At 42.9% G+C, this 25,591-nt stretch overlaps 1 protein-coding gene across 3 annotated transcripts in view; it reads left to right on the top strand.

Moving 5' to 3' along the window:
* Nucleotides 1–25,591, top strand: part of GPSM3 (G protein signaling modulator 3) — a 68,822-nt gene that overhangs the window by 19,617 nt on the left and 23,614 nt on the right. For 2 of the 3 annotated variants that reach the window (XM_089693913.1, XM_089693914.1), the window contains exon 2: nt 22,735–22,924. In XM_089693913.1, the coding sequence (XP_089550039.1) occupies nt 22,841–22,924 (84 nt within the window). In that variant the 5' untranslated portion in view covers nt 22,735–22,840. Of the gene's footprint in view, nt 1–18,409; nt 18,536–22,734; nt 22,925–25,591 lie in introns of those variants that run through there. The other variant, XM_089693915.1, reaches the window with a different exon arrangement.

Here is a 25,591-nt window from a genome sequence, read left to right as displayed (position 1 = left end):
GGATGGACTTGGAGCAGACAGGAACCAGGTCGCGGCCCCTGAGTACACCTGCTCGTGGTAGAGGGATCTGCCAGAGGTATATGCAGGTAGGAAGCCTGATGTGAAGAGGCAGAAGGTGTGAGCAGGGATGACTGGATCCGTGCAGGATGGATGGATGGCAGAGTAGTTAGCGTGGTCAGACAGGCCGGGTCGGTAACAGCAGGTCAGCGTGGTACTAAGCAGCAGGCAGAAGAGTAGTCAGGTCACTCGCCGGGGTCGGTAACAGGAGTACAGATCAGATTAGGGATGTCCAGGAGAGTAGTCAAATGAGCCAGGGATCAAGCAGGAGAAGTCAGCAGTGGTCAGGATCAGGCAGGGTCGGCAACAAATCAGATCGGCAGAGGAACAGGATACAAGGTACAGGGGCTCATGGGAACCATCACCAAGGCACTGACTGCAGGCCTGGCCATTCCTTAAATACACCTCCTGCAATCAGCCTTCAGGTGATGGTTTGATTGCAGGAGTGAGCTTCTGGCTGCCGAAAGCACCCGCTGGCCAGCCCTGGTACTGCAGCCCACATGGCAGGTGAGTCCCACCACCAGTGGTGAATCCATTCCTGACACACCTATTAAGAAGTGAAAAGTTCGGGGATCTCTTGAAACCAAGCCAAGTACAGGTAGACCAAGAAAGATTGCAGCCATAACTGACAGAAGAATCGTCCGGGATTCAAAGAAAAACCCACAGGCAACCTCAAAAGAAATACAGGCTGCTCTGGAAAAAGATGGTGCGGTTGTTTTTAAGGAGTACAATATGGTGATACTTGAACAAAAATAAGCTGTTTGGTCGAGGTGCCAGAAAGAAGCTTTTACTGCACCAATGCCACAAAAAAGCCCGGTTACAATATGACTGACAACAACTTGACATGCCTAACCGGGCCTTTTTGTGTCATTGATGCAGTAAAGGCTTCTTTCTGGCACCTCGACCATGCAGCTCATTTTTGTTCATATTGTGCTCCTTTAAAACAACCACACTGTCTTTTTCCAGAGCAGCCTGTATTTTTCTTATGGTTACCTGTGGGTTTCCCTTTGTATCCCGAACAATTCTACTGGCAGTTGTGGCTGAAATCTTTCTTGGTCTACCTGACCTTGGCTTGGTATCAAGCTTTGAACGTTTCTTCCAGATCTGTGCAGTAATCCAGTGTGAAACTTTACCTCTGTGCAGGTGCTTCCCGTAATATAGACCGTGTTGCTCTCGCTCTCTCCTTGTGCAGGGGGACTGGTCTTGTCTCCACCCCCTCCTATAGTTTTCTGCATCCAGTATGAAGTGAGTGGGGCTTGCTGGTTCTTCCCATTGCTCTGCTCTAAGGACAGGCTATGTACTGCATGTGCTGAAGAGTGTTCCTCTTTGCTGTTACAGAACGTTGGAAGGTAGGAGACAGGTATACTCTTACAGATATTAGAAGATGCCAAAATCAGGGGTCAGTAGGGCTGTGCTTCTATTGTATCCTCCACAGTCCTTTACCCATGGACTGATCCAGGGGCTGCCCCCTTGTACACCAGCAGGGGGCGGTACATTTCCAACCTGGCACCTATGGCATGCCATACTGTGCAACCAAATCAATGGCTTTATTTGAATAAAGGAACTGGTCCAAGGCAACAAGCAAAGGCCAGTATAGTACAAGTGTAGTAGTACAGGCAGTCCCCGGGTTATGGACAAGATAGGTTCTGCAGGTTTGTTCCTAAGTTGAATTTGTATGTAGGTCGGAACAGGTACATTTTTTAAGTGTAACTCCAGCCAGAAAATAATTTCTAAGTTTTGGATAGCCTAGGGAAGGGCTACCTGGCCATGCAGTGATGTGGGATTGCTGGCAGGTCCCCCAGACAGTAGGTGGCAGCATGCGGTGAGCAGTAAGATGGCCACCCGGAGGTCAATAAGACATCCCACTGCCTCCGTTCTTAAGTATGAGTCGTATGTAAGTCAGATGTCTGTAACTTGGGGACTGCCTCTAAATGTAAATCCTAAAAATAAAAGATACATTTAGAGCCAACTCACACTTGTGCGACTTGTTATGTGACTTTGGGGTCCAAAGTCGCATGACATGTCGCACCACATGTTTCCCAATGAGTGCCATTCATATCTGTGCAACTTCAACTCACAGCAACTTGACAGTAGTTCCTGCACTACTTTGGTCCAACTTTCATAGTTACATAGTTATTATGGCTGAAAAAAAAGACAAAAGTCCATCCAGTTCAACCAAAAAAAAAAGTTATAATCCTATACCCACAGTTGATCTAGAGGAAGGCAAAAAAAACAGCAAAGCATGATCCAATTTGCTCCTGCAGGGGAAAAACTTTATTCCTGATCCCCTGAGAGGCAATCGGATATTCCCGGGATCAACTTTACGTATAAATGTTATGTCCAGTTATATTCTGTGTATCTAGGAAAGAATCCAGGACTTTTTTAAAGCAATCCACTGAGCTGGCCAGAACCAACTCTTGAGGGAGTCTATTCCACATTTTCACAGCTCTTACTGTGAAGAAACCTTTCTGTGTTTGGAGATTACATTTCTTTTCCTCCAGACATAAAGAGTGCCCCCTTGTCCTCTGTGATGACCTCAGGGTGAATAACTCTACACCGAGTTCACTATATGAACCACTGATGTATTTATACATGGAGATCATATCCCCCCTTATGTATTATACATGGTGATCATATCCCCCCTTATGTATTATACATGGAGATCATATCCCCCCCTTATGTATTATACATGGAGATCATATCCCCCCTTATGTATTATACATGGAGATCATATCCCCCCTTATGTATTATACATGGAGATCATATCCCCCTTATGTATTATACATGGAGATCATATCCCCCCTTATGTATTATACATGGAGATCATATCCCCCCTTATGTATTATACATGGAGATCATATCCCCCTTATGTATTATACATGGATATCATATCCCCCCTTATGTATTATACATGGAGATCATATCCCCCCTTATGTATTATACATGGAGATCATATCCCCCCTTATGTATTATACATGGATATCATATCCCCCCTTATGTATTATACATGGATATCATATCCCCCTTATGTATTATACATGAAGATCATATCCCCCCTTATGTATTATACATGGAGATCATATCCCCCCTTATGTATTATACAAGGTGATCATATCCCCCCCTTATGTATTATACATGGAGATCATATCCCCCTTATGTATTATACATGGAGATCATATCCCCCCTTATGTATTATACATGGAGATCATATCCCCCCTTATGTATTATACATGGAGATCATATCCCCCCTTATGTATTATACATGGAGATCATATCCCCCTTATGTATTATACATCGTGATCATATCCCTCCTTATGTATTATACATGGAGATCATATCCCCCCTTATGTATTATACAAGGTGATCATATCCCCCCCTTATGTATTATACATGGAGATCATATCCCCCCTTATGTATTATACAAGGTGATCATATCCCCCCCTTATGTATTATACATGTAGATCATATCCCCCCTTATGTATTATACAAGGTGATCATATCCCCCCCTTATGTATTATACATGGAGATCATATCCCCCCTTATGTATTATACAAGGTGATCATATCCCTCCTTATGTATTATACATGGAGATCATATCCCCCCTTATGTATTATACAAGGTGATCATATCCCCCCCTTATGTATTATAAATGGAGATCATATCCCCCCTTATGTATTATACAAGGTGATCATATCCCCCCCTTATGTATTATACATGGAGATCATATCCCCCCTTATGTATTATACAAGGTGATCATTTCCCTCCTTATGTATTATACATGGTGATCATGTCCCCCCTTATGTATTATACATGGAGATCATGTCCCCCCTTATGTATTATACATGGAGATCATATCCCCCCTTATGTATTATACATGGATATCATATCCCCCCTTATGTATTATACATGGAGATCATATCCCCCTTATGTATTATACATGGAGATCATATCCCCCCTTATGTATTATACATGGAGATCATATCCCCCCCTTATGTATTATACATGGAGATCATATCCCCCCTTATGTATTATACATGGTGATCATATCCCCCCTTATGTATTATACATGGAGATCATATCCCCCCTTATGTATTATACATGGTGATCATATCCCCCCTTATGTATTATACATGGAGATCATATCCCCCTTATGTATTATACATGGAGATCATATCCCCCCTTATGTATTTATACATGGTGATTATGTCCCCCCTTAATCTACTCTTTTCTCTTATGTAACGTGAGGCCCATAGACTTTAATGTAAACCCTCCAACGTCGCATAAAAGTCTCGCCTGAATGATATACATGCGACTTGTGTGCAACTTTGTAGAGCACAAACAATCATCCTTGGTCAAAGTTGCATCAAATTCGCATGCATCCAAGGTCGCATCAAAATCGTGTCAAAGTCGCATCAAGTAGCACTGTAAAGCCGCAATGAAAATCGCAAGATTTTGAAGTCACATAAGTGTGAATGAAGCCTTAGCTAACGCACTGTTTATCATAAACAATTACATTTCTCAAAAATAAAATACTACTTTCACTCTTTATTCTTCATTGCTTCTCAGTGCTACTGATCTCCTACATCCTCTTTGAAACCACTTCCTGTCTAAACTCACGGCAGTCTTTCGCTCCATATAATTTCCCAGTGAGCCATACTTGTACAATTTGTGACAGCTTATCTGCGTTTTTCTATTGGAACAGAGTGTAACAGGGTGACAACACAGGAGCACGGCTGGGAGACAGGGACAGAGTGTTGTCATCCCATAACAGGAAGTGACTGTACAAGGACCTCATGGCAGGATCACCAGGGACTATTTTAATGACACCTGCTGATTTCAAATGAGCAAAATGACTTTTTAAATTAAACTAACATGTTACATCTTTACTGTAACACAAGCAGAGGTTTTAAAACTTAACATGTGAAATTAAAGTGACGCTAAAAAGAAAATATTCTGTTCAAGTATGTATTCTTAAAGTGGTTGTAAACCTCAGACATGCAATATGTACAAAGCATATCCCTCTATAGTGTGTACTTGTCTCAATCCAGAGAATTAAGTGTCATTTCTGTCTGCTGCCTCTTTCTGCTCTCAGGATGAGTCACTTCTGACAAGTTTTCCTGACACCAAGAGAAAAAAGGTGACATGGGAGGAGTTCCAGCACACAGCCTGTAATTGACAGCCTCAGCTCTGTTCCTGTATGCTGTGTAAAGGGGTGTGTGTCCCTTCCCTCCAATCAGGGCTCAGAGCTTTCTGCATCGGGGCGGAGGCTCAGACCAACACTGACACTATCATTGGGCTGGTTTGAGCGGCATCCATCTCTCCTGGCAAACAGTGTTTCTGAATCAATATGACCCTGCCGGTTCCCATCTTCTGTGTACCAGCGCGGTAATTCCATACTGCCTGGCTTTGAGCAGCTTCTGAAAGCTTGTCCAGTAACCTGCACTGCTTGTTCCAAACAAAGGGAAGTGAGGGGGAAAAGGAAAGCTTTGGGAGCAGGGGCGGACTTACCATTTGGAAACTCGGGCACTGCCCGAGGGCCCGGGGTCAGTAAGGAGCCCCATGAGATGCCCCTGGTACCTTTTTCATAGGCTTTTTTGAATTATGGCAAGGACACAGGGGCCCCATGATCCCCTATTGCCCGGGGGCCCCATGAGTTGTCAGTCCACCCCTGTTTGAGAGCTGCGAGAGGATGCTACAAGGAGGCAGAAAAACTCATTTTCATGAAAAATAGATGACGGGACTATTAAGTACATTAAGTAGTGGATGTGAATGGAATATTTTTGGAGAATACAGATATGGTTTGGTGTCACTAGTTTAGGTGTCATCTGGAAGGATATGTGATGCTTTCTTTGGCACGTCGTAGAGTACATCAAATATCTGACATCACTGTTTTCAGTCTAGTGTCCTTGCCACAATAAAGACACATATGCTAAGGTCAGTTTAGATGGAGGTCAGTTAATCCTCCAATATTTCATTGGACTCTGGGAGGAAACTGAAACATCTGGAGGAGACCTCAACAAAAACAGGAAAGATATACAAACTCCATGCAGATAACCCAGTGTAAAAACATAAAGCCAAGGACTGCAAGGCGAGAGTGCCTAATGGTATTACATAAATACGTATGTTCTAAATATTGTGACATGTGGCATTTGTAATATTTTTCTTTAAGTTATTTAACTTAACTGCTTCCCTACCGCCCTATAGTAGAACTACTGCTACAGGGCGGCAGGGCTGTGCAGAATCATGTATATATACGTGATTTCGCATTTCTGGATAGGGGGCGCGCGCATGCACTGCCCTACCCGTGCCGCCATTGGCGGCTACAGCTGTCGATCACGGGTCCTGCCCAAAAATTCAACGCCGACACCTGGCGATTGCCGAGGAACACTGACAGAGGAGAGGTCTGTATGTAAACAACACAGATCTCTTCCCTGTCAGCTCCAGCAGGCTGCTTTGTATTGCTCTGCATAGCATAGCAGAGCAATACAAAGCAATGTGCTTACACAGTAAAACACAGCCAGAACACAGTTAACCCCTTGATCGCCCCAGATGTTAACCCCTTCCTGCCCAGTGTCATTAGTACAGTGTCAGTGCTTTTAATTATTGTATTGGTGTCACTGGGGATGTCCAAGTCAGTTCCCCCCAGTGTCAGAATGCCCGCCGCCGTCCTGCTATAAGTCGCTGATCGCTGCCATTACTAATATAAAAAAAAATCCCAGTATATATACCGCCATTTGTAGACGCTATGACTTCCATGTAAACCAATTCATTTACACGTATTGCGATTTTTTTTTTAGCAAAGTCATGTAGCAGAACATATTTTTCCTAAATTTATGACAAAATTAGATTTTTACATTTTTTTACTGGACATGTTTTATAGCAAAAAGTCAAAAATATAGTTTTTTTAGTGCAAAAAATAAAAATCGCACAGACGATCAAATACCACCGAAAGAAAGCTCTATTTGTGGGGAAAAAAGGCCATACGTTTCATCTGAGTGCAGCGTTGCATGACCGCGCAATTGTCAGTTAAAGTAACGCAGCACCGTATCGCAAAAAATGGCCTGGTGAGGGGGGGGGGGGGGTATATCCTCTGGAGGGCAAGTGGTAGAAAGGATGTGACAAAGACGATTAAAGTAGCTGTAAACCCAATTGCTAAAATCTCATATCCGCTTTAATTTAACTAATTTCAGATGAAAGTTTGTTTAGCTTCAAAATAAGTTTTCTAATTTTTGGAAATCTGCAGGTTTCATTAAAATAATACTGGGCGATCCTTCCTTGAAGGTCCTTGTTCAGGCACTTCCTGTTAGAAGGTGACAACACTCTCTCCTTGTCTATCAAATGTTCTCCTGTGTTGTCACCCTGTGCACACCACTTCTAATGGAGATTACAAGTCATCATTTCAACACACATTATTCAGGTATGTTGCCAGCAGCAGGAAACCCGCCTTGGGAAAGGCCATGCAAAGAGTGCTAGTGTGTAAGAAGTAGCTGCAAAGAGGATGCAAGTGATCAGCAACGCTGAAATGAAACAAAGGATAAAAAGACGAAAACAACTATTTTATTGAAAAAAAAAAAAGTTGATTGTTTTTGATAGCCAGTGCTTCAGTAAACAAAGCTTCATTCAGTTGGGGTTCACATCTACATTGAACATGGGCAGTTGGTTGCTCGCTCTGGTATCCTGCTGCTCTAGATCCTAGCCTGTGGTCCTTTTCCACAAATGCATACATGCCAACTCTTCCAGATTTTTTGGAAGGGACCCGCATCTTGACCATCCGTCCCGTTGATGCTGCGTCCCACGATCACAGCATTAACCCTTTTTGCATTACTGCACATGCTTGGTAGCTCAAAAATGCATGAGTGCGGGGATCAGGGCTGCAAGTAGATGGTCCTTGCGTATGTAGAGGACCTACCCACAAAATGGGTGTGGTGGGCAGTCCTGCATATATACAGACTGGAAAGTGGGTGTGGTTTGGGAGCAGTTAAAGCGGAGCTCCACCCAAAAGTGGAAGTTTAAGGCTTTGTCCCCTGCTTCCTGTTAAGGATTGGCACCTTTGGGGAGCGGGTACCCAAATTTGACAGGTACCCGCTCCCACTTCTGCTGCGATCACCTAAGGCAATCAGAAGCAGAGTTTGTCCTCCCCCCTCCGTCCCCGTAGTCTTCTGGTCCCAAGCTTCCACAGCTGGGTGCCCACACTATAGATGCCGGCAACGGGGAGAAAAGATGGCTGATGAAACCAGCCTTGGTGAGGACACCTCTGGACTGAGGGACAGGTAAGTGTCTGTATTTTAAAAGTCAGCAGCTACAGTTTTTGTAGCTGATGACTTTTATTTTTTCTTAATTCAACTGGAACGCCGCTGGAAGCCCACTCACTTTCACCCTCTGCAAAAGAGAACTTCCCATACATGAGTAGGGAGCACAGCTGGGAGTGCATGTTCATAAGTTTCTGGGACCATGCATCCAACCTGGTTACATTCTGCCATCTGCAGGATGGAGTGGGGAGAACAAGATCGATCATCTGTAAGTAAACATTAAAGTGGAACTTTAGTCAGAAAAGTAAAGTGTTACTAAACCCACAACAGTAAAATCAGTGGAAGTAGCTGCAAAGTACCTTGCACCTAATTGTCAGTGTTGGCCGGCTTTCCATGGTTGGGGCTCTTCTGTAGGTGGTGCAAGTGTAGAGTGTGCAGCAGTTGGCTAGTGGACTATTAAGCAAGGGGGGTCTCTCCTGCATTAACTGTGTCAGTGTTGAGATAAGCACAGATGTTCAACCCCCCTGGCACACAGGGATCTGATCCAGATCACTTGGGGGTCTGCAGTGCTTTAGCGTCCGGTCCTGGTGGCTCAATCTCTCAGCAGGTTCCAGTCCTCCACAAAGCTCAGTCTTTTGGCTCTAGCCTTAAACAGTAACACATGTTAAATGCATGTAAATTGCACCTAAAACACACCATACAGACGCAAACCAGCCCTTGGAGTGAGGCATGGAGAGTCTAGTTAAAGACTGACAACTAGCACCAATAGGGAGGGGGAACAGGGGAACATACCAAGGACACGAAATTAAACAGGCTTCTGTGGCAGCACAGAAATAATTAATGTTTAGATCAATAACAGCAGGGAGGTCACCCAATAAAGCTTTGCTGGGGAGCCCCATAGTGTGTGGTTATACCCCTGGTCACGCTACTTTACAATCACATTCTACCTTCATGTGCTCTTCCCCTTACTCAGCTATGCACACATTTCTTTTAATTCCATAAACCTAATCAACCTACTAGACACAGATGAAAGGGCAGGAAAAAGGATGCAATGAACAGAGAAATTACTGAATTCACTAAGCTTTAATGGTCCTTATTTTCCAAAACAAATGTTATTTTCCGCAATGAGAGGCAAATCACAAGCAAAACAGACTTTTTATACCGGATGTAAACCCAACAACTAACTTTTAGCATGATGCTACACCCATTAAAAATATCCTGTTATTACCTAAAAAACTGCAGGTAAATCACAGAAAAATCAAGTATTTCAAATACTTACCTACAGGGTTTTCCTTTTCCTTTAATATGTTTTATGCCTTCAAACAACTCGCTAGAAAATGTGACTACTCCAGGAAGAGTCAATTTCCTAGTACAGCCTCCTCCAGTGTGTCATAGCCCTCTCTTCTTTTAGGATTTTCTAGTTGCTGTCCGCGCTGGCCTAGCTCCTTTACCCTTTCCCTCACTTCCCTACATAACCTTTTATGAAGTTGATGGGGAGGAGCAAAGAGAAATATTATAAGGTGTCACTTGAGTGACAAATCTGAGTCTGCTGGAGCTGCTGTCATCACAACTGATCTTCCTGAACAATTAAGGCATACATGTAAAATATACAGTATGTAATTAAATGGAACTTCACTATTAGATGACCATTCTTATTTTTTAAGTTATTTATTTATTACAGGTACTTATATAGTGCCGTCAATTTATTCAGCGCTTTACTATATATATATATATATATATATATATATATATATATATACACACACATATATATATATATACAAACACACATATATATATCTATATATATATACACATATATATATATATATATATATATATTCCTAGATTGTAAGCTCTAACGAGCAGGGCCCTCTGTTTCCTCTTGCACCAAATTGTATTATAATTGTAATGTCTACCTTCATTTTGTAAAGCTCTGCGCAAACTGTTGGCGCTATATAAATCCTGTATAATATAATAATATATATGTATTACATTACATCAATCCCTAACCCTTACACCCCGTCCGGGCCGCGTTTTATTCGGGCACAAAAGTCCATTCATTTAAATGGACTCCCGTGCCCTGGCCAACTCTGGGAAGAAGTCCCTGCACTTCTTCGGAAATCGCAGCCCGCACGGGAACTGCGATTCCCAGTACGGTTGTGATTTCCAGTGAGGACGGAGTGCCATTAGAATTAATTGCACCCGCACGCGAGTCCCGCATTCCTCTGTACGGGTGGTGCGGCTGCAGGTATTTTTGTGCGGGTCCCGCAGCGGCACCACCCATACAGATGTGAACCAAGCCTCAAGGAGTGTACAATCTAAGGTCCATAATTTACATTTACACATACTAGGGCCAATTTAGACAGGAGCCAATTAATCTACCAGCATGTCTTTGGAGTGTGGGAGGAAGCCGGAGTATGCAGAGGAAACCCATGCAGGCACAGGGAGAACATGCAAGCTCCAGGCAGGTGGTGCCATGGTTGGAATTCGTACCAACGACTCTAGTGCTGCCAGGCAAAAGTGCTAACCATTTAGCCACTGTGCTGCCCCACTGTATCTAAGTGTAGTGATATTTTTCTTGGATGCCTGCATGACTGGATCATGTATGCTTGAATTGTTCAGGATTATTGCAATAAAAACCATTCAGCTCACCCCTACAAAACATTATAGTCTACATAAAGTCAAAACACATTTAAAAAAAAATTGGATAGAGTAGTTAGTTGTTAAAACCCCTATGAGGAAATCTCCCCAAAGTGATGGGTATCCCCTATCAGGTTATTATTTTCTATCTGTGTCCTGCTGGGGAGGTCTCCATTCACTTCCTGTCCTGGAGACACAACAGGAAGTGACAGAAAATCTCCCCAAAGTGATGGGTATCCCCTATCAGATTATTATTTTCTATCTGTGTCCTGCTGGGGAGGTCTCCATTCACTTCCTGTCCTGGAGACACAACAGGAAGTGCCAGGAAATCTCCCCAAAGTGATGGGTATCCCCTATCAGATTATTATTTTCTATCTGTGTCTTGCAGGGGTGGTTTCCCTTGCCTTCCTGTCCTAGAGACACAATAGGAAGTGGCAGGAAATCTCCCCAAAGTGATGGGTATCCCCTATCAGATTATTATTTTCTATCTGTGTCCTGCTGGGGAGGTCTCCATTCACTTCCTGTCCTGGAGACACAACAGGAAGTGCCAGGAAATCTCCCCAAAGTGATGGGTATCCCCTATCAGATTAGTATTGTCTATCTGTGTCCTGCTGGGGAGGTCTCCATTCACTTCCTGTCCTGGAGACACAACAGGAAGTGACAGGAAATCTCCCCAAAGTGATGGGTATCCCCTATCAGATTATTATTTTCTATCTGTGTCCTGCTGGGGTGGTCTCCATTCACTTCCTGTCCTGGAAACACAATAGGAAACAAGAGGAAATCTTGACGTGATGGGAATCCCCTCTTAGACATTTATAAGACCCCTGCGCTTAAATGGATAATCCCTACCTTAAGCTGTTCACACCCTCCTTTAACCACAAAGTGAAAATAACTAAAATAAAATGGTGTAGTGCTGAATAAATACTAAACCATGTGTATCAATAGATGAAAAATAAATCAATGTATGAAAAATAAATACATCAATACATATATGGTGTATAAATACACACAAGTGAATTAACACAACCTAAAGTGACCCCCCAGCTACATACATATCCCCAATTTGGGGGATTAAATGCAAGTGAAACAGGTGATTCCCTACTCGGGAACACGACTATACAAGTGCAAGTGTACAATAATCATAAACACAATATATGATAAATCAAAAATGTCCACTCGAATTAAAGTCCAATAAATCCACTAATTTGTGCACAAACATAAATAAATCGCGTGTAATTCGAATCAGCACAGCGTGAAGTGAATATGGTGCCAAACAACTCATGATATTATATCCTCAAGTGGCCAGAGTGCCCCCTCACCTCCTCACAGCGACCACAAGGGCTAGCTCCCTTTATGGATTAACCACGTTTGCACAGGAACTACCACGTCACCAAAAGGACCCTCCTGGATACTCCAGCAGATTTAATAATCCACCTGAGCTCTCCAATCACCTGGTACTCTTATGCAGCCGCTTACACCAAAGCAAAGACAAAAAACATCCTCCATAGTGTGAACCAGTATTTTTATTTGCTCCAAAACATGATAAAATTGCCCAGTCACATGATATAAACGTACATCCAGCTTTTTCCCATACTATGGGTGTACTTGCATGGTTCCTGGTGTCCCAATATGGCGCACGAATTAGTGGATTTATTGGACTTTAATTCGAGTGGACATTTTTGATTTATCACATATTGTGTTTATGATTATTGTACACTTGCATTTGTATAGTTGTGTTCCCGAGTAGGGAATCACCTGTTTCACTTGCATTTAATCCCCCAAATTGGGGATATATATGTAGCTGGGGGGTCACTTTATAGGTTGTGTTAATTCACTTGTGTGTGTTTATATACCATATATGTATTGATTTATTTATTTTTCATACATTGATTTATTTTTCATCTATTGATGCACATGGTTTAGTATTTATTTAGCACTACACCATTTTATTTTAGTTATTTTCCCTCTTAGACATTTGTCACCAAAACTCTAAAATTTAGGATTTCTGCTCACTTTCTGTCTCAGTGGCAGTGACCACCAGCACAAAAAGAGGGGGGCAAAACATCCCAGTGGGGACACAGATGGCAATAAAAACTTCTATGTGAGCATACACAAATGGCCACAAACCCATGAGGTGAACGAGTTAATAAAAAAAATAATAGTTCATTCTATCATAAAAACATACAACAGGTTTCGGGTGCAACAACCCCCTATATCAGGGCTTGGAACAAGACAATGGAAACTTGTAAGGACTTAAAATTTAAACCAGAGAGATCTTATTGCCGCTGATCAGTGTATGTCTGCAGATTTAAAAGGAGAATCAGAATAAATACAACGTTCTGTGGTTTTAATTTAAAGTTTGCACCCTTCTATGTCTCCATTCTCTTATACTAAGCCCTGATGAAGGGAATTGTTGCCCCTGAAACACGTTCGATTTTTTTTCCCTAAGGAAATCTCCCCAAAGTGATGGGTATCCCCTATCAGGTTATTATTTTCTATCTGTGTCCTGCTGGGGTGGTCTCCATTCACTTCCTGTCCTGGAGATACAACAGGAAGTGACAAAAAATCTCCCCAAAGTGATGGGTGTCCCCTATCTGATTTAAAAGGAGAATCAGAATAAATACAACGTTCTATGGTTTTAATTTAAAGTTTGCACCCTTCTATGTCTCCATTCTCTTATACTAAGCCCTGATGAAGGGAATTGTTGCCCCTGAAACATGTTAGATTTTCTTTTTTCTAAGGAAATCTCCCCAAAGTGATGGGTATCCCCTATCAGGTTATTATTTTCTATCTGTGTCCTGCTAGGGTGGTCTCCATTCACTTCCTGTCCTGGAGATACAACAGGAAGTGACAAAAAATCTCCCCAAAGTGATGGGGGTCCCCTATCTGATTTAAAAGGAGAATCAGAATAAATACAACGCTCTGTGGTTTTAATTTAAAGTTTGCACCCTTCTATGTCTCCATTCTCTTATACTAAGCCCTGATGAAGGGAATTGTTGCCCCTGAAACACGTTAGATTTTTTTTCATGATTGAATTGTGAACTGTTAACATTTTTCTGAACTCTTCCTCTGCGCCTATTTGTGTATGTTTACATCTGAGTCACTTTCTGGTAGCAGTTTGAGGCAGCCTGTATATTTTTGGAGCTGTCTAACCGAAGACGTTAAGCTTTTTCGAAAACTTCCTGTTTATGATCATGTGAATAAGAATAGAAAATCCAGCATCTCTCAAATATTCTCTTGCTGGGTCTAACCGTTCTCTACTCTATCCTAAACTCTAAAATATTTCATTTTCCTGCCTTTTATCTAGCTATGTATTTAAAAAGCTATATTTTGCTTAACTCATTTAAGAGCCCAGTTTAGAATATTTGTTGTTTGCAGGTTTGCAAGGCTTTGCAAGAAATACGTGACCTTTTCATGAGCTGCAGAAGCTGTGAAGAAATCTTATGTGCAGCAGAATTTATTTGCAGATCTTGCAAAAGCACTTTGACATTTAAGACACTGGCATGAAATCACCCACACACCAGTGGTATAACAATAGCCATAGTGGCCCACCTGGCTGCTGTGGGATCTGGAGGTGAAAGGGGCCCCACTGGGGGGGCTCTTGAGGCAATTTAAGATATTATTATGAAAGCACCCATGCTAGTGGCCTAACAATTGCCATAACAGTCCATGTTGGCTATGAGGCAGGGGCATACCTACAGGGGTTGCAGGGGTCACAATTGCGACCCGGCACCCCGTTTGGCCCCCTGTACACTTTGATAGGAAGAGTGGCTAATAGAGAGGAACCAATCACTCCATTTTCTTCCTGAAGCCACTAAATGCCTCTTCCTCTCCCTCCTGCAGGCATTAAGCGGTTGCAGGAGGATAATGGAGAGAATGATTCTTCTTTAAACAGATACCCCTCCTATCCAGCTTCTTTCTGCTGCCTGCCTGTGTGCTCTCCTGCCCCTCTGTACTCTCTGTTGGCCACCCCCCTCATCCCCCGCAGCTCTGCCGGCTTACACCCTCCCCCGCCACCCGCTGCAGGGGATGCTCTCAGGATGGAGAACGGGAAAAGGGATGGTAAATGTGTAATTTACTGCCACCTTCCTTGCTTTAATGAACACAGTCAGTGATCCGTACCGATGACTCTGTTCATTCATAACTGTGTTTACTATGCTTCAGTTTATGAATGGACAGGAAGCTCTGTACAGAGCTATTCTTGTCCATTCATTCTCGGCAGCTGAGGCTGCAAATATGGAGATTGAGGGCTGTGTCCTCAATCTCCTTTCTATATCTCAAAGATGGAACAGCAGAGGTCTGTTTAGACCAGGGTCGGACTGACCATTTGGAAACTCGGGCACTGCCCAAGGTCCCGGGGTCAGTAGGGGGCCCCATGGGATGCCCCTGATACCTTTTTTTTTCATAGGCTTTTTTGAGATTGGGCAAGGACACAGGGGCCCCATGATCCCCTATTGCCTGGGGGCTCCATGAGTTGTCAGTCCGCCCTTGGTTTAGACACCTGATATCGCACCAAAGCCCAACTAAAAAATTGTAATACATAATTAAAAAGTAATATTGTAAAAAATAAAATAACAAAAATAAAAAAAACTACTGACACCAGTGGCGGAACGACCAGGGTCACAAAGAACACACTTGCGATTGGGCCACTCCACCATTGGGATCGGAGGGGAGGACCCTGGCCAGGGATGGGGGGGGGGGCTTCATGGTTTCTTGCCCTAAAGGTTCTAGTTATGCCATTACTATGGGGGGCTCTTGAAGCAAATTGAATATATAAAATCTGTGTACCTGTGGAGATAACAAAAATCCATTCCTCACCCTGTACGCCCTTTGATATTTCCAGTGAAGAGGAACCGAGTTCGGTCACATACAGGAAACTTCAGAATTACTGTCATTAGTCACCGGTTTTCTTTTGCGAGCAGTGCAATTAGCAGAATTTGTTTGGCATTGTTAGCAGTGTAGATTTATTGTCTTCAGAGCTTCTGGTCATCCCAGCTAGCACTGAAATTAAGCCTTGTATGCATAATGCATTCTTCCACAGGCTGCAAAAATCTGTGTGTCTCCTCAGCTAAAAACTGATAAGACAGCTGTTTGTATTGGGGTTATAGAGTAACGTGTCAAAGTACTAACAATTATGTCATTATATAATATATTGTGATGGTTATTATATTTTTTTTTGTGTGACTACAGTACCACCTCTTTCAGCATTTACTTGCTGTGGTGGTGGGAGGGATTAGAGGGCTTTGAATTTGGTGAGCTACCTGTCCTTGATTTAGGCCCCGTTCCCACCAGAATGTGGTGTGGAAAGATTGCGTTCCATGCACGATTCAAAATGCACTGCAGTTGCAATCTGCAGTGGGTGTCAATGTTAAGTCAACGACACCCCAAATGCAGGCCCAAGTGCAGTGCACTTGCCTGCACCAGATCACATGGTATAGAACAGGGGGGGTCTCCACACTTTCTAAACAAAGGGCTGGTTTACTGTCCTTCAGACTTTAGGAGGGTCAGAGTGGCCAGTGGGAGTAGAAAATGTCCCAAGCTTAGTAGGAGTAAACAAATGACATAGTGCTTGTAGACAGTGGAAGAAGGAATAGTGTTCAGTTATTGGTATTAGTTGGAGGAATAGTGCCCCATCATTGGTATTAGTGGGAGGAATAGTGCCTCATCATTGGTGTCAGTGGGAGGAATAGCGCCCCATCATTGGTATTAGTGGGAGGAATAGTGCCCCATCATTGGTGTCAGTGGGAGGAATAGCGCCCCATCATTGGTATTAGTGGGAGGAATAGTGCCCCATCATTGGTGTCAGTGGGAGGAATAGTGCCCCATCATTGGTATTAGTGGGAGGAATAGTGCCCCATCATTGGTATTAGTGGGAGGAATAGTGCCCCATCATTGGTGTCAGTGGGAGGAATAGTGTCCCATCATTGGTATTAGTTGGAGGAATATTGCCCCATCATTGGTATTAAAGGGAGGAATAGTACACCATCATTGGTATTAGAGGGAGGAATAGTGTCCAGTTATTGGTATTAGTTGGAGGAACAGTGCCCCATCATTGGTATTAGTGGGAGGAATAGTGCCCCATCATAGGTATTAGTTGGAGGAATATTGCCCCATAATTGGTATTAAAGGGAGGAATAGTACACCATCATTGGTATTAGTGGGAGGAATAGTGCCCCATCATTGGTGACAGTGGGAGGAATAGTGCCCCATCATTGGTATTAGTGGGAGGAATAGTGTCCAGTTATTGGTATTAGTGGGAGGAATAGTGCCCCATCATTGGTGACAGTGGGAGGAATAGTGCCCCATCATTGGTGTCGGTGGGAGGAATAGTGCTCCATCATTGGTGTCAGTGGGAGGAATAGTACCCCATCACTAGTGTCAGTGGGAGGAATAGTGCTCCATCATTGGTGTCAGTGGGAGGAATAGTGCCCCATCATTGGTGTTAGTGGGAGGAATAGTACCCCATCACTAGTGTCAGTGGGAGGAATAGTGCCCCATCATTGGCAACAGTGGGAGGAATAGTGCCCCATCATTGGCATTAGTAGGAGGAATAGTGCTCCATCATTGGTATTAGTGGGAGGAATAGTGCCCCATCATTGGTGTTAGTGGGAGGAATAGTACCCCATCACTAGTGTCAGTGGGATGAATAGTGCTCCATCACTGGTGTTAGTGGGAGGAATAGTGCCCCATCATTGGTATCAGTGGGAGGAATAGTGCCCCATCATTGGTTTCAGAGGAAGGAATAGTGCCCCATCCTTGGTATTAGTTGGAGGAATAGTGCCTCAGCCTTGGTATTAGTTGGAGGAATAGTGCCCCATCCTTGGTGTTAGTTGGAGGAATAGTACCTAATTGTTTAAATCAGTGGAAGGAAAAATGCCCCATAGTTGGTGCCAGTGGAAGAAATGGTGCCTCCTTACTGGTATCGGTGGGAGGAATAGTACTCCGAGGGCCGGATAGAGGCAAGCAAAGGGCCACAGTTCGGAGACCACTGATATAGAAGTACCATACGATCCGGTTGCAGTGCTTCTCCAGAAGTAGTGCATGCACTATTTTTGGTGCGGTGCAGTGCGATTTGAACCCTTTAAAAATGAACGGGCTCAAATTGCACGGCACTGAAGGAACACGCAGCACATTCCTGTGCAATTCCTAGTGCTAACCAACCTTTAGACCTACATTATGTTGAGATCAATAACAACAGGCAGGTCATGGGGGGATCATAATTTTGCTATGGGACCCCGTGAGCTATAGTTACACTTTTGACCCACGCCTTAAAAAAGTGCGATCCTGGCTGAAAAATGTTTTCCGTTATAAGGAAAGGGAACGTCTGTTTTTTTTGGTGTTTTTTTTATTGCATCACATTTGTTATTGCATAGAAAAAGTAAAAAACAGAGACAGATTTGGCAACGAGGCCATCGGTTTCTTTAAATCGGAATGCAGACTCAGATCCTTTTCCTGTACAACGTCTATCTGGGGTTAGCACATCGCTGCAGATCCTTCTAGACCAGCCACCTGCCAGCTGTGTTTGTGTGACACCAAAGTGTCTGCACTGCTGATATCTAGAAGAGGAAGAGACCCGGCATTACAGGGTAAGTATGCTCTTCGTGAAAGTTCGCATAACTTTTTTCTATCTATAATCTTTAGACCCCATTCGCACCTGGGTGTTGTAGGAATAGGAGATAAAATGCACTACAAATGTGAATCGCCTTTGTGGTGCCATTTATTGTTAAAGGCACCTCGAATGTGACAAGCAGTTGCGTGCCAAAACACATGGTGAAAAATTCTGTGAGGCTCACTGCCTGAAAAAGGTGGAGGAGCTTATTTGGCGCATTTGTTGCGTGTAGGGCAGCCCATTGCAGTGAAAGGGCTATCCTCTGCTATCACGTAATAAATGCACACAAAAAGTGTAAAAAAATGCACATTAGCGCGATGCGCTGAAGTGAATGGGACCTACAGAGGATTTATGGGTGAGAACTGTTTTTGTTTTTCTCCATCTCCTGTAACATTGTTGTATTCCTGTCGGTCCTGCCAGTGGGTCTGGTATTTTTCCACTTTCTTTAACAGGGTGACAACATTTTTTTGTCTTGCAGTGAAAAGCTGGCAGTGTTGTCACCCTGTGATAGGGTAGGCTTGGGTGGATGTATAGTTTTAGAGATACTAAAAGTAGACCTAAAGGCAAAACTTTTTATTTTAGTTTTGAATAGAGTGCAGAGGGATCACAACCCCTGTCAGGTTTTTATTGCTGTCTGTGTCCTTGTTAGGTAGATTCACCCTCACTATCTGCCCTGTTTAATGTTTTCACTGAAAGTGAAAGAAAATATCAAATTTTAGGTTTTCCCCAGAACATAGAGGAGAAATCTTCCAATGGAGATACTAATTCTGGTGACCAACCAGGGATTCCCTCACTTTGGAGGGGTTTACATTAGTCAGGGGAGACTGAGCCCTTAGATATTGTTGTTGCTGGGGATTTATATTTGCTAAAGAGAATCTATTGCTTGGGGATCAGTTTTTCCTGGGGGATCTATTGTTGCCGGGGGCCTATTGTTTCTAGGAGGATCTATTGTTGCAGGAATGTTTTTGATGATGGGGATCTATTGTCGCTGGAGAGGATCTATTGTTGCTAGGGCAATCTGTTGTTGCTGGGGAGGATCTACTGTTGTCAAGGAGAGGCATCTAATGTTGCTGACTGCTTGGAAATCTATTGTTGCTGGAGAGGTTCTATCTTTGCTGCGGGAAACTATTTTTGTGGATAGTATCTATTGCTGCTGCGGGAAAATATTTTTGCTGATAGGATCTATTGTTGCCGAGGGAAACTATTTTTACTCATGCAATCTATTTTTTCCTGGGGATATCTATTCTTCCTGGGGGGTAATTTGTTGTTGGGGAGGATCTGTTGTTGCTGGGGGGGAGGGGGGACACTGGCTGCAGAGGGTCTCTTTTACTTCCTTCCTTGTTTACATTAACAAATTCCATACACATTACCACAACATGATACTTGGTTCTGTACTCTCTAAAAGGGGCAGTACTGGGAGGTGGGCAGGGTGCATGAACAAGGGACAATGCCTGGAGGTGGGTAGGAAATGGGGACAGGGGACAGAGCTTGTAGGTGGGTAGAGGGCGGAGATGAGGGTGATTCAGGGGAAAAGACCTGAATCTGTTTTCTGAGAAAAAAAACAGAATTATTCACATACACTATATTGCCAAAAGTATTGGGCCACCTTACACGCACATGAACTTTAACCTCTTCACGCCGGCCGAACGCAAATGTGTGGCTTCCCGGCGTCTGGGCCTAGACGCCGAGCGGCCGCACATTTGCACTCTATTAAAAAAGTCCTGCACGCTCCCAGCACACATGTCTGGTACTCACAGAAAGGTCCCGATCTTCTCTTTCGATCGGGACCTTTCCCGATCATGTGACGTCACGCAGTCACATGACCCTAAACCCCGCCTCCCAGCTTCTGAAACCCTTAGAAGGCCGGGAGGCACCGGCGCCAAGGGGTTAATGATATCCCAGTCTTAGTCCGTAGGGCTCAATATTGAGTTGGCCGCCCTTTGCAGATATAATAACTTCAACTCTTCTGGGAAGGCCGTCCACAAGGTTTAGGAGTGTGTCTATGGGAAGGTTTGACCATTCTTCCATAAGCACATTTTTAAGGTCAGGCACTGATGTCAGACGAGAAGGCCTGGCCCGCAGTCTCCGCTGTAATTCATCCCAAAGGTGTTCTATGGGGTTGAGGTCCGAACTCTGGCCAGATAAGTTCCTCCACCCCAAACTGGCTCATCCATGTCTATATGGACTTTGCTTTGTGCACTGGTGCACAGTCATGTTGGAACAGGAAGGGACCATCCCCAAACTGTTCCCACAAAGTTGGGACCATGAAATTGTCCAAAATGTCTTGGTATGCTGACACCTTAAGAGTTCTCTTCACTGGAACTAGGGGGCCAAACCCAATCCTTGAAAAACAACCCCACACCATGATCCCCCCTCCACCAAACTTTAAACTTGGCACAATAAAGTCAGGCAAGTACAGTTCTCCTGGCAACCGCCAAATCCAGACACGTCCATCTGATTGCCAGACAGAGAAGCGTGATTGGTCACTCCAAAGAACACGTCTCCTCTGCTCTAGAGTCCGGTCGCGGCGTGCTTTACACCATGGCATCCGACGCTTTGCATTGCACTTGGTGATGTAAGGCTTGGATGCAGCTGCTCGGCCATGGAAACCCATTCCATGAAGCTCTCTATGCACTGTTGTTGTGCTAATCTGAAGGCCACATGAAGTTTGGAGGTCTCTAGCTATTGACTCTGCAGACAGTTGGCGACTTCTGCGCACTGTGCGCTTCAGCATGCACTGACCCCGCTCTGTCATTTTACATGGCCTACCACTTGGTGGCTGAGTTGCTGTTGTTCCCAGTTTCTTCCACTTTATTATAATCCCACTAACAGTTGACTGTGGAGTATTTAGTAGCCATTAAATGTAACGGATGGGCTTATTGCACAGGTGACAACCTATCACGGTACCACACTTGAATTCACTGAGCTCCTGAGAGCGACCCATTCTTTCACAAATGTTTGTTGGAGCAGTCTGCATGCCTAGGTGATGATTTTATACACCTGTGGCCATGGAGGTGATTGGAACACCTGAATCCAATGATCTGGAGGGCGGGGACAATACTTTTGGCAATATGGTGTATGTAACATAAAAAATCTCTGCCTCAGGCCCACAAACATTTTTTGTCAAGCCCTTTATATGTTGTCAGTAAGCCTCATAGCATGGTTGAGGTGTGCAAGTGAGGGGTTTAAGGGGCTAAAACCACTGGTGAGGAGGTGATACAACACCTCCTCACCGCCTATCAATTGTTCTCTAAAGAGAAATCCAAACATGGATTGCTCTGCAGAGAACAAAGATATTGTGTAGATTTACAATTGTAACATTTTCGATTCCCATTACTTTGTCCTATTTACAGTGATAACCAAAACAAACAGAGAGGGTGAATCTCACCACAGCATACAAAAATGAGAAGTTCCAACCCCGCCACATACTATCCAACTCCCTCCCCCCCCCCAGAAAAAAATTTTGTTCTGTGTTTATTTCACGTCTCTTGGATACCGGCTCTGACAAAGTCAGGTTCATTGTAATCATCTTTTGCATTTTCAGTGTTCTGATGAGGAAAGTTATTGGGTCTGCACCTCTTTAGAAGTATTTATCTCCTGGGGAGTATCTGACCAAAACTGAAATTCCTATTGCAGGAGATGTCTAAAAATCTGACTTGTATCTTAGTGTAGACTTCCAGAAATATCAGTAAGCCAATCACATAAGCAGGAAATGACATTTCTGGGGCGTTCTGTACATCAGTTGCGTACAGAACACCTCTAGGTTGCTATATTGCTTTGCATTTTATATAAAACTACAATAAAAAGCAAAGGTAACTTTGAATAGCATTCAATGACAATACGGCTTGTGCAGCAATTGTATATATTATTTTTGATTTGCTATTGTTTGTCCAGGAAGATGGAGTTAACCTTTAAGGTTGTCAGAACCTGTGAATCCCCCCAGGGGGACCAGCTGCAGGGGTGCTGCGGACATTCAGTGACATTACAACCCTTTGTCTTAGTAAAATGAGGGAGATAAGGCGAAGACCCGATCAATTCTGTTACTACACAACGGTCCAGTTTTAATTTAGCGCGGTGTGCCTCTCCAATATTTACATTGGACTAATGCAAAGATCCGGGTTCAGAGTCCGTGTACAGAACATACACAATGTAATCATGGGACTTCTCCTTCTACAGATAGTCTGAGTGAGGAAGACCGGACAGACAGAGGAGCACCGTCATCCTTCCCTAAAGCAGTCTAATCTATGTGGATTAGAAGAGAAGAACAACCCACCAGTGGATCATGAGTGCTTCCGGGGACACTGAGGACCCCAAATCAGCCGGGATGGACCCGGCACAACATAAAGAGCGTGACTCCCACCCCGAGGTGAGCACAGGACACTATATGCAACTTTTCCAGCTTTTATTTGCCATAAGAGACCCATGGTGCCAAGGCTTAGTGGCATGTAGACATGTGCCATTCGTTTCCCTACGAATCAAAATTCAAAACACAATTTTCATTATTTTGAAATTCAGATGAATTGCTGAATCACAATTGTAACGCATTTCAAGGAATCCAATTAGTTACATAGTTAGTCTGGCTGAAAAAAAGACAAAAGTCCATCCAGTTCAACCATAGGAAGAACAAAAAAAAAGTTATAATCCTATACCCACAGTTGATCCAGAGGAAGGCATGTCGATCATATCCTCCCTTAATCTGAATCCAATATAAATTATCCGAATTCAAAAATTAATTTGAATTCAAAATGTAAACATATGGCAATAAATACAGTAATGTATAAAAGTGAGATAATTCCTACTTGGGCTACTTTATTGAATAGAATAAATAGAAGAGAAGATAAAAGAATAGAATATAGCAGAATAGAATGAAATAGAAAAGAACAGAAAAGAATAGACTAGAAAAGACTAGAATACAAAAGAATAGACTAGAAAAGACTAGAATACAAAAGAATAGAATAGAAAAGAAGGTAATAGAATAGAAAAAATATTTAAAAAAAACACATATATATAGCTGTCATCCAAAATTTGAATTTCGGATGACGGCTATGTTCGTTCTATTCTATTTTATTTTTTTCTATAAATATAAATAGAGAGATTCTGGTGCACAGAGGTTTGGTATCCAGCAAACATATAAACAGCATATAGAAATACTGGGAGAGCACTGGGAGTGAGACAGCAATCAGACGTAGTCCATAAAGTTCTTCAGTCTTAATGTATGATGGGGGGTGCATCAGAGGCTGCCATCCTCAGAGAATAGTAACATAGTTACATAGTTAGTCTGGCTGCAAAAAGACAAAAGTCCATCCAGTTCAACCATTAAAAAAAAAATAGTTATAATCCTATGCCCACAGTTGATCCAGAGGAAGGCAAAAAAACCCAGCAAAGCATGATCCAATTTGCTCCTGCAGGGGAAACAACTCCTTCCTGATCCCCCGAGAGGCAATCGGATATTCCCTGGATCAACTTTACCTATAAATGTTAGTATCCAGTTATATTCTGTGTATCTAAGAAATAATCCAGGACTTTTTTAAAGCACTCCACTGAGCTGGCCAGAAGCAACTCTTGAGTATAGCCAGCTCTATTTTTTCTATTCTATTCTTTTTTTCTATTCTATTCTATCATATTCTTTTATTTTTTATTCTATTTTTTTTCTATTACTTTCCTTTATTTGCTTAGTTTTAGTTTATTCTATTCTGTTTTATTCTACTCTATTCCTTTATTTTCTATTCTTTTACTTTTTATGCTATTCTGTTTTATGCTATTCTTTTCTATTCTGTTCTTTTATTTTCTTATTCTATTCTGTTTTATGCTGTTCTTTTGTATTCTATTCTGTTTTATTCTATTCTATTCTATAACGCAACCTATCTAGGAATCATCATCTTATTTCACTTTTATACATTACTGAGTCCTTCCTTGCTCAGTGTTTGTTTTGTGTCCTTTGGATATTGACTCTGAATGGGAGGGTCTGGATCATGGGAAGATCAGTGTACTGCTGTTTCTCTGCCTCCTGCTGACACATCCCCCCTTGCAGTCTCCACCCCCACCACTCTAAGCTCCTTATGCAGCTGAGAACAGAGGTTATGTGATCACTAAGGCTGCTTTCACACTGAGGAGTTTTTCAAGCGTTTTTGCACCTGAAAAGCTCAAGAAAGCTGCTTCCCTGTGTATGTGAATGTATGTCTATGTATGTCTTTACATTGAGGCGTTGCACTTGTGGTGCAGTGTAATAACTCCTGCTTGCAGCATATTTGGGGAGTTAAAAAAAAACGCCCCAAAAACGCCTCTTCCTATTGAAATCAATGGAAAACGCCTGAAAAACACCTGCAAAGCACCTGCAAAGCACCTTAAAAACACATCTGAGAAATGTTTTTGGTGCAATTTTTAAGTCACTTAAAAAGAAGCGTGGTAAATACATATACTGTACACACACAAATGTTTAACAGATAGGGGCTCACATATACTTTAAACCTTCAGTTTTTTAAAGCACTTTCATCAGCTGATTTAATCACCTACTGAGTATACAGCTTCTTTATCTTTCACATCCCATTCACACATGTTCAAGTTGTCATGTGACTTTGGACACCAAAGTTGCACGACAAGTCATACCCCATGTTTTCCAATGATAACCATTCATATATGTGCGACCTAAAGTCACAGCGGCTACAAAGTAGTTCATACACTACTTTAGTTCGACTTTCATGCAACATGAAGGCAATAGACTTCAATGTTAACCCTCAAAAGTTGCATGAAAGGCGTACCTGAATGTTTTACATGCAACAGTGGTTCAACAGTTGGTTCGACTTTGCAGAGGAACAACGAGTCACATTCAAGTTGCACCCATCCAAAGTTGCTTCAGAGTTGCACCAAAGTCGTAGTTTGAAGTCGTACAAGCATGAATGGAGCTTTAATCCTCGCTTGTGTTCCATTTTAGGCTCCATTCACACTTGTGTTATTCCAAAGTTGTGCGATTTTCATTGCAACTTTTCGATTGCAACTTTGATGCAACTTTGGATGGGTGCCACATGGATGCGAA

This window comes from Staurois parvus, unplaced genomic scaffold, assembly GCF_062004578.1.
Source record: "Staurois parvus isolate SC_StPar_1 unplaced genomic scaffold, SC_StPar_1.0 ptg000640l, whole genome shotgun sequence".
In the NCBI taxonomy this organism is placed as follows: Eukaryota; Metazoa; Chordata; class Amphibia; order Anura; family Ranidae; genus Staurois; species Staurois parvus.
The sequence above is the reverse complement of the archived record's forward strand: the minus strand, read 5'-3'. Positions and strand labels throughout refer to the sequence as shown.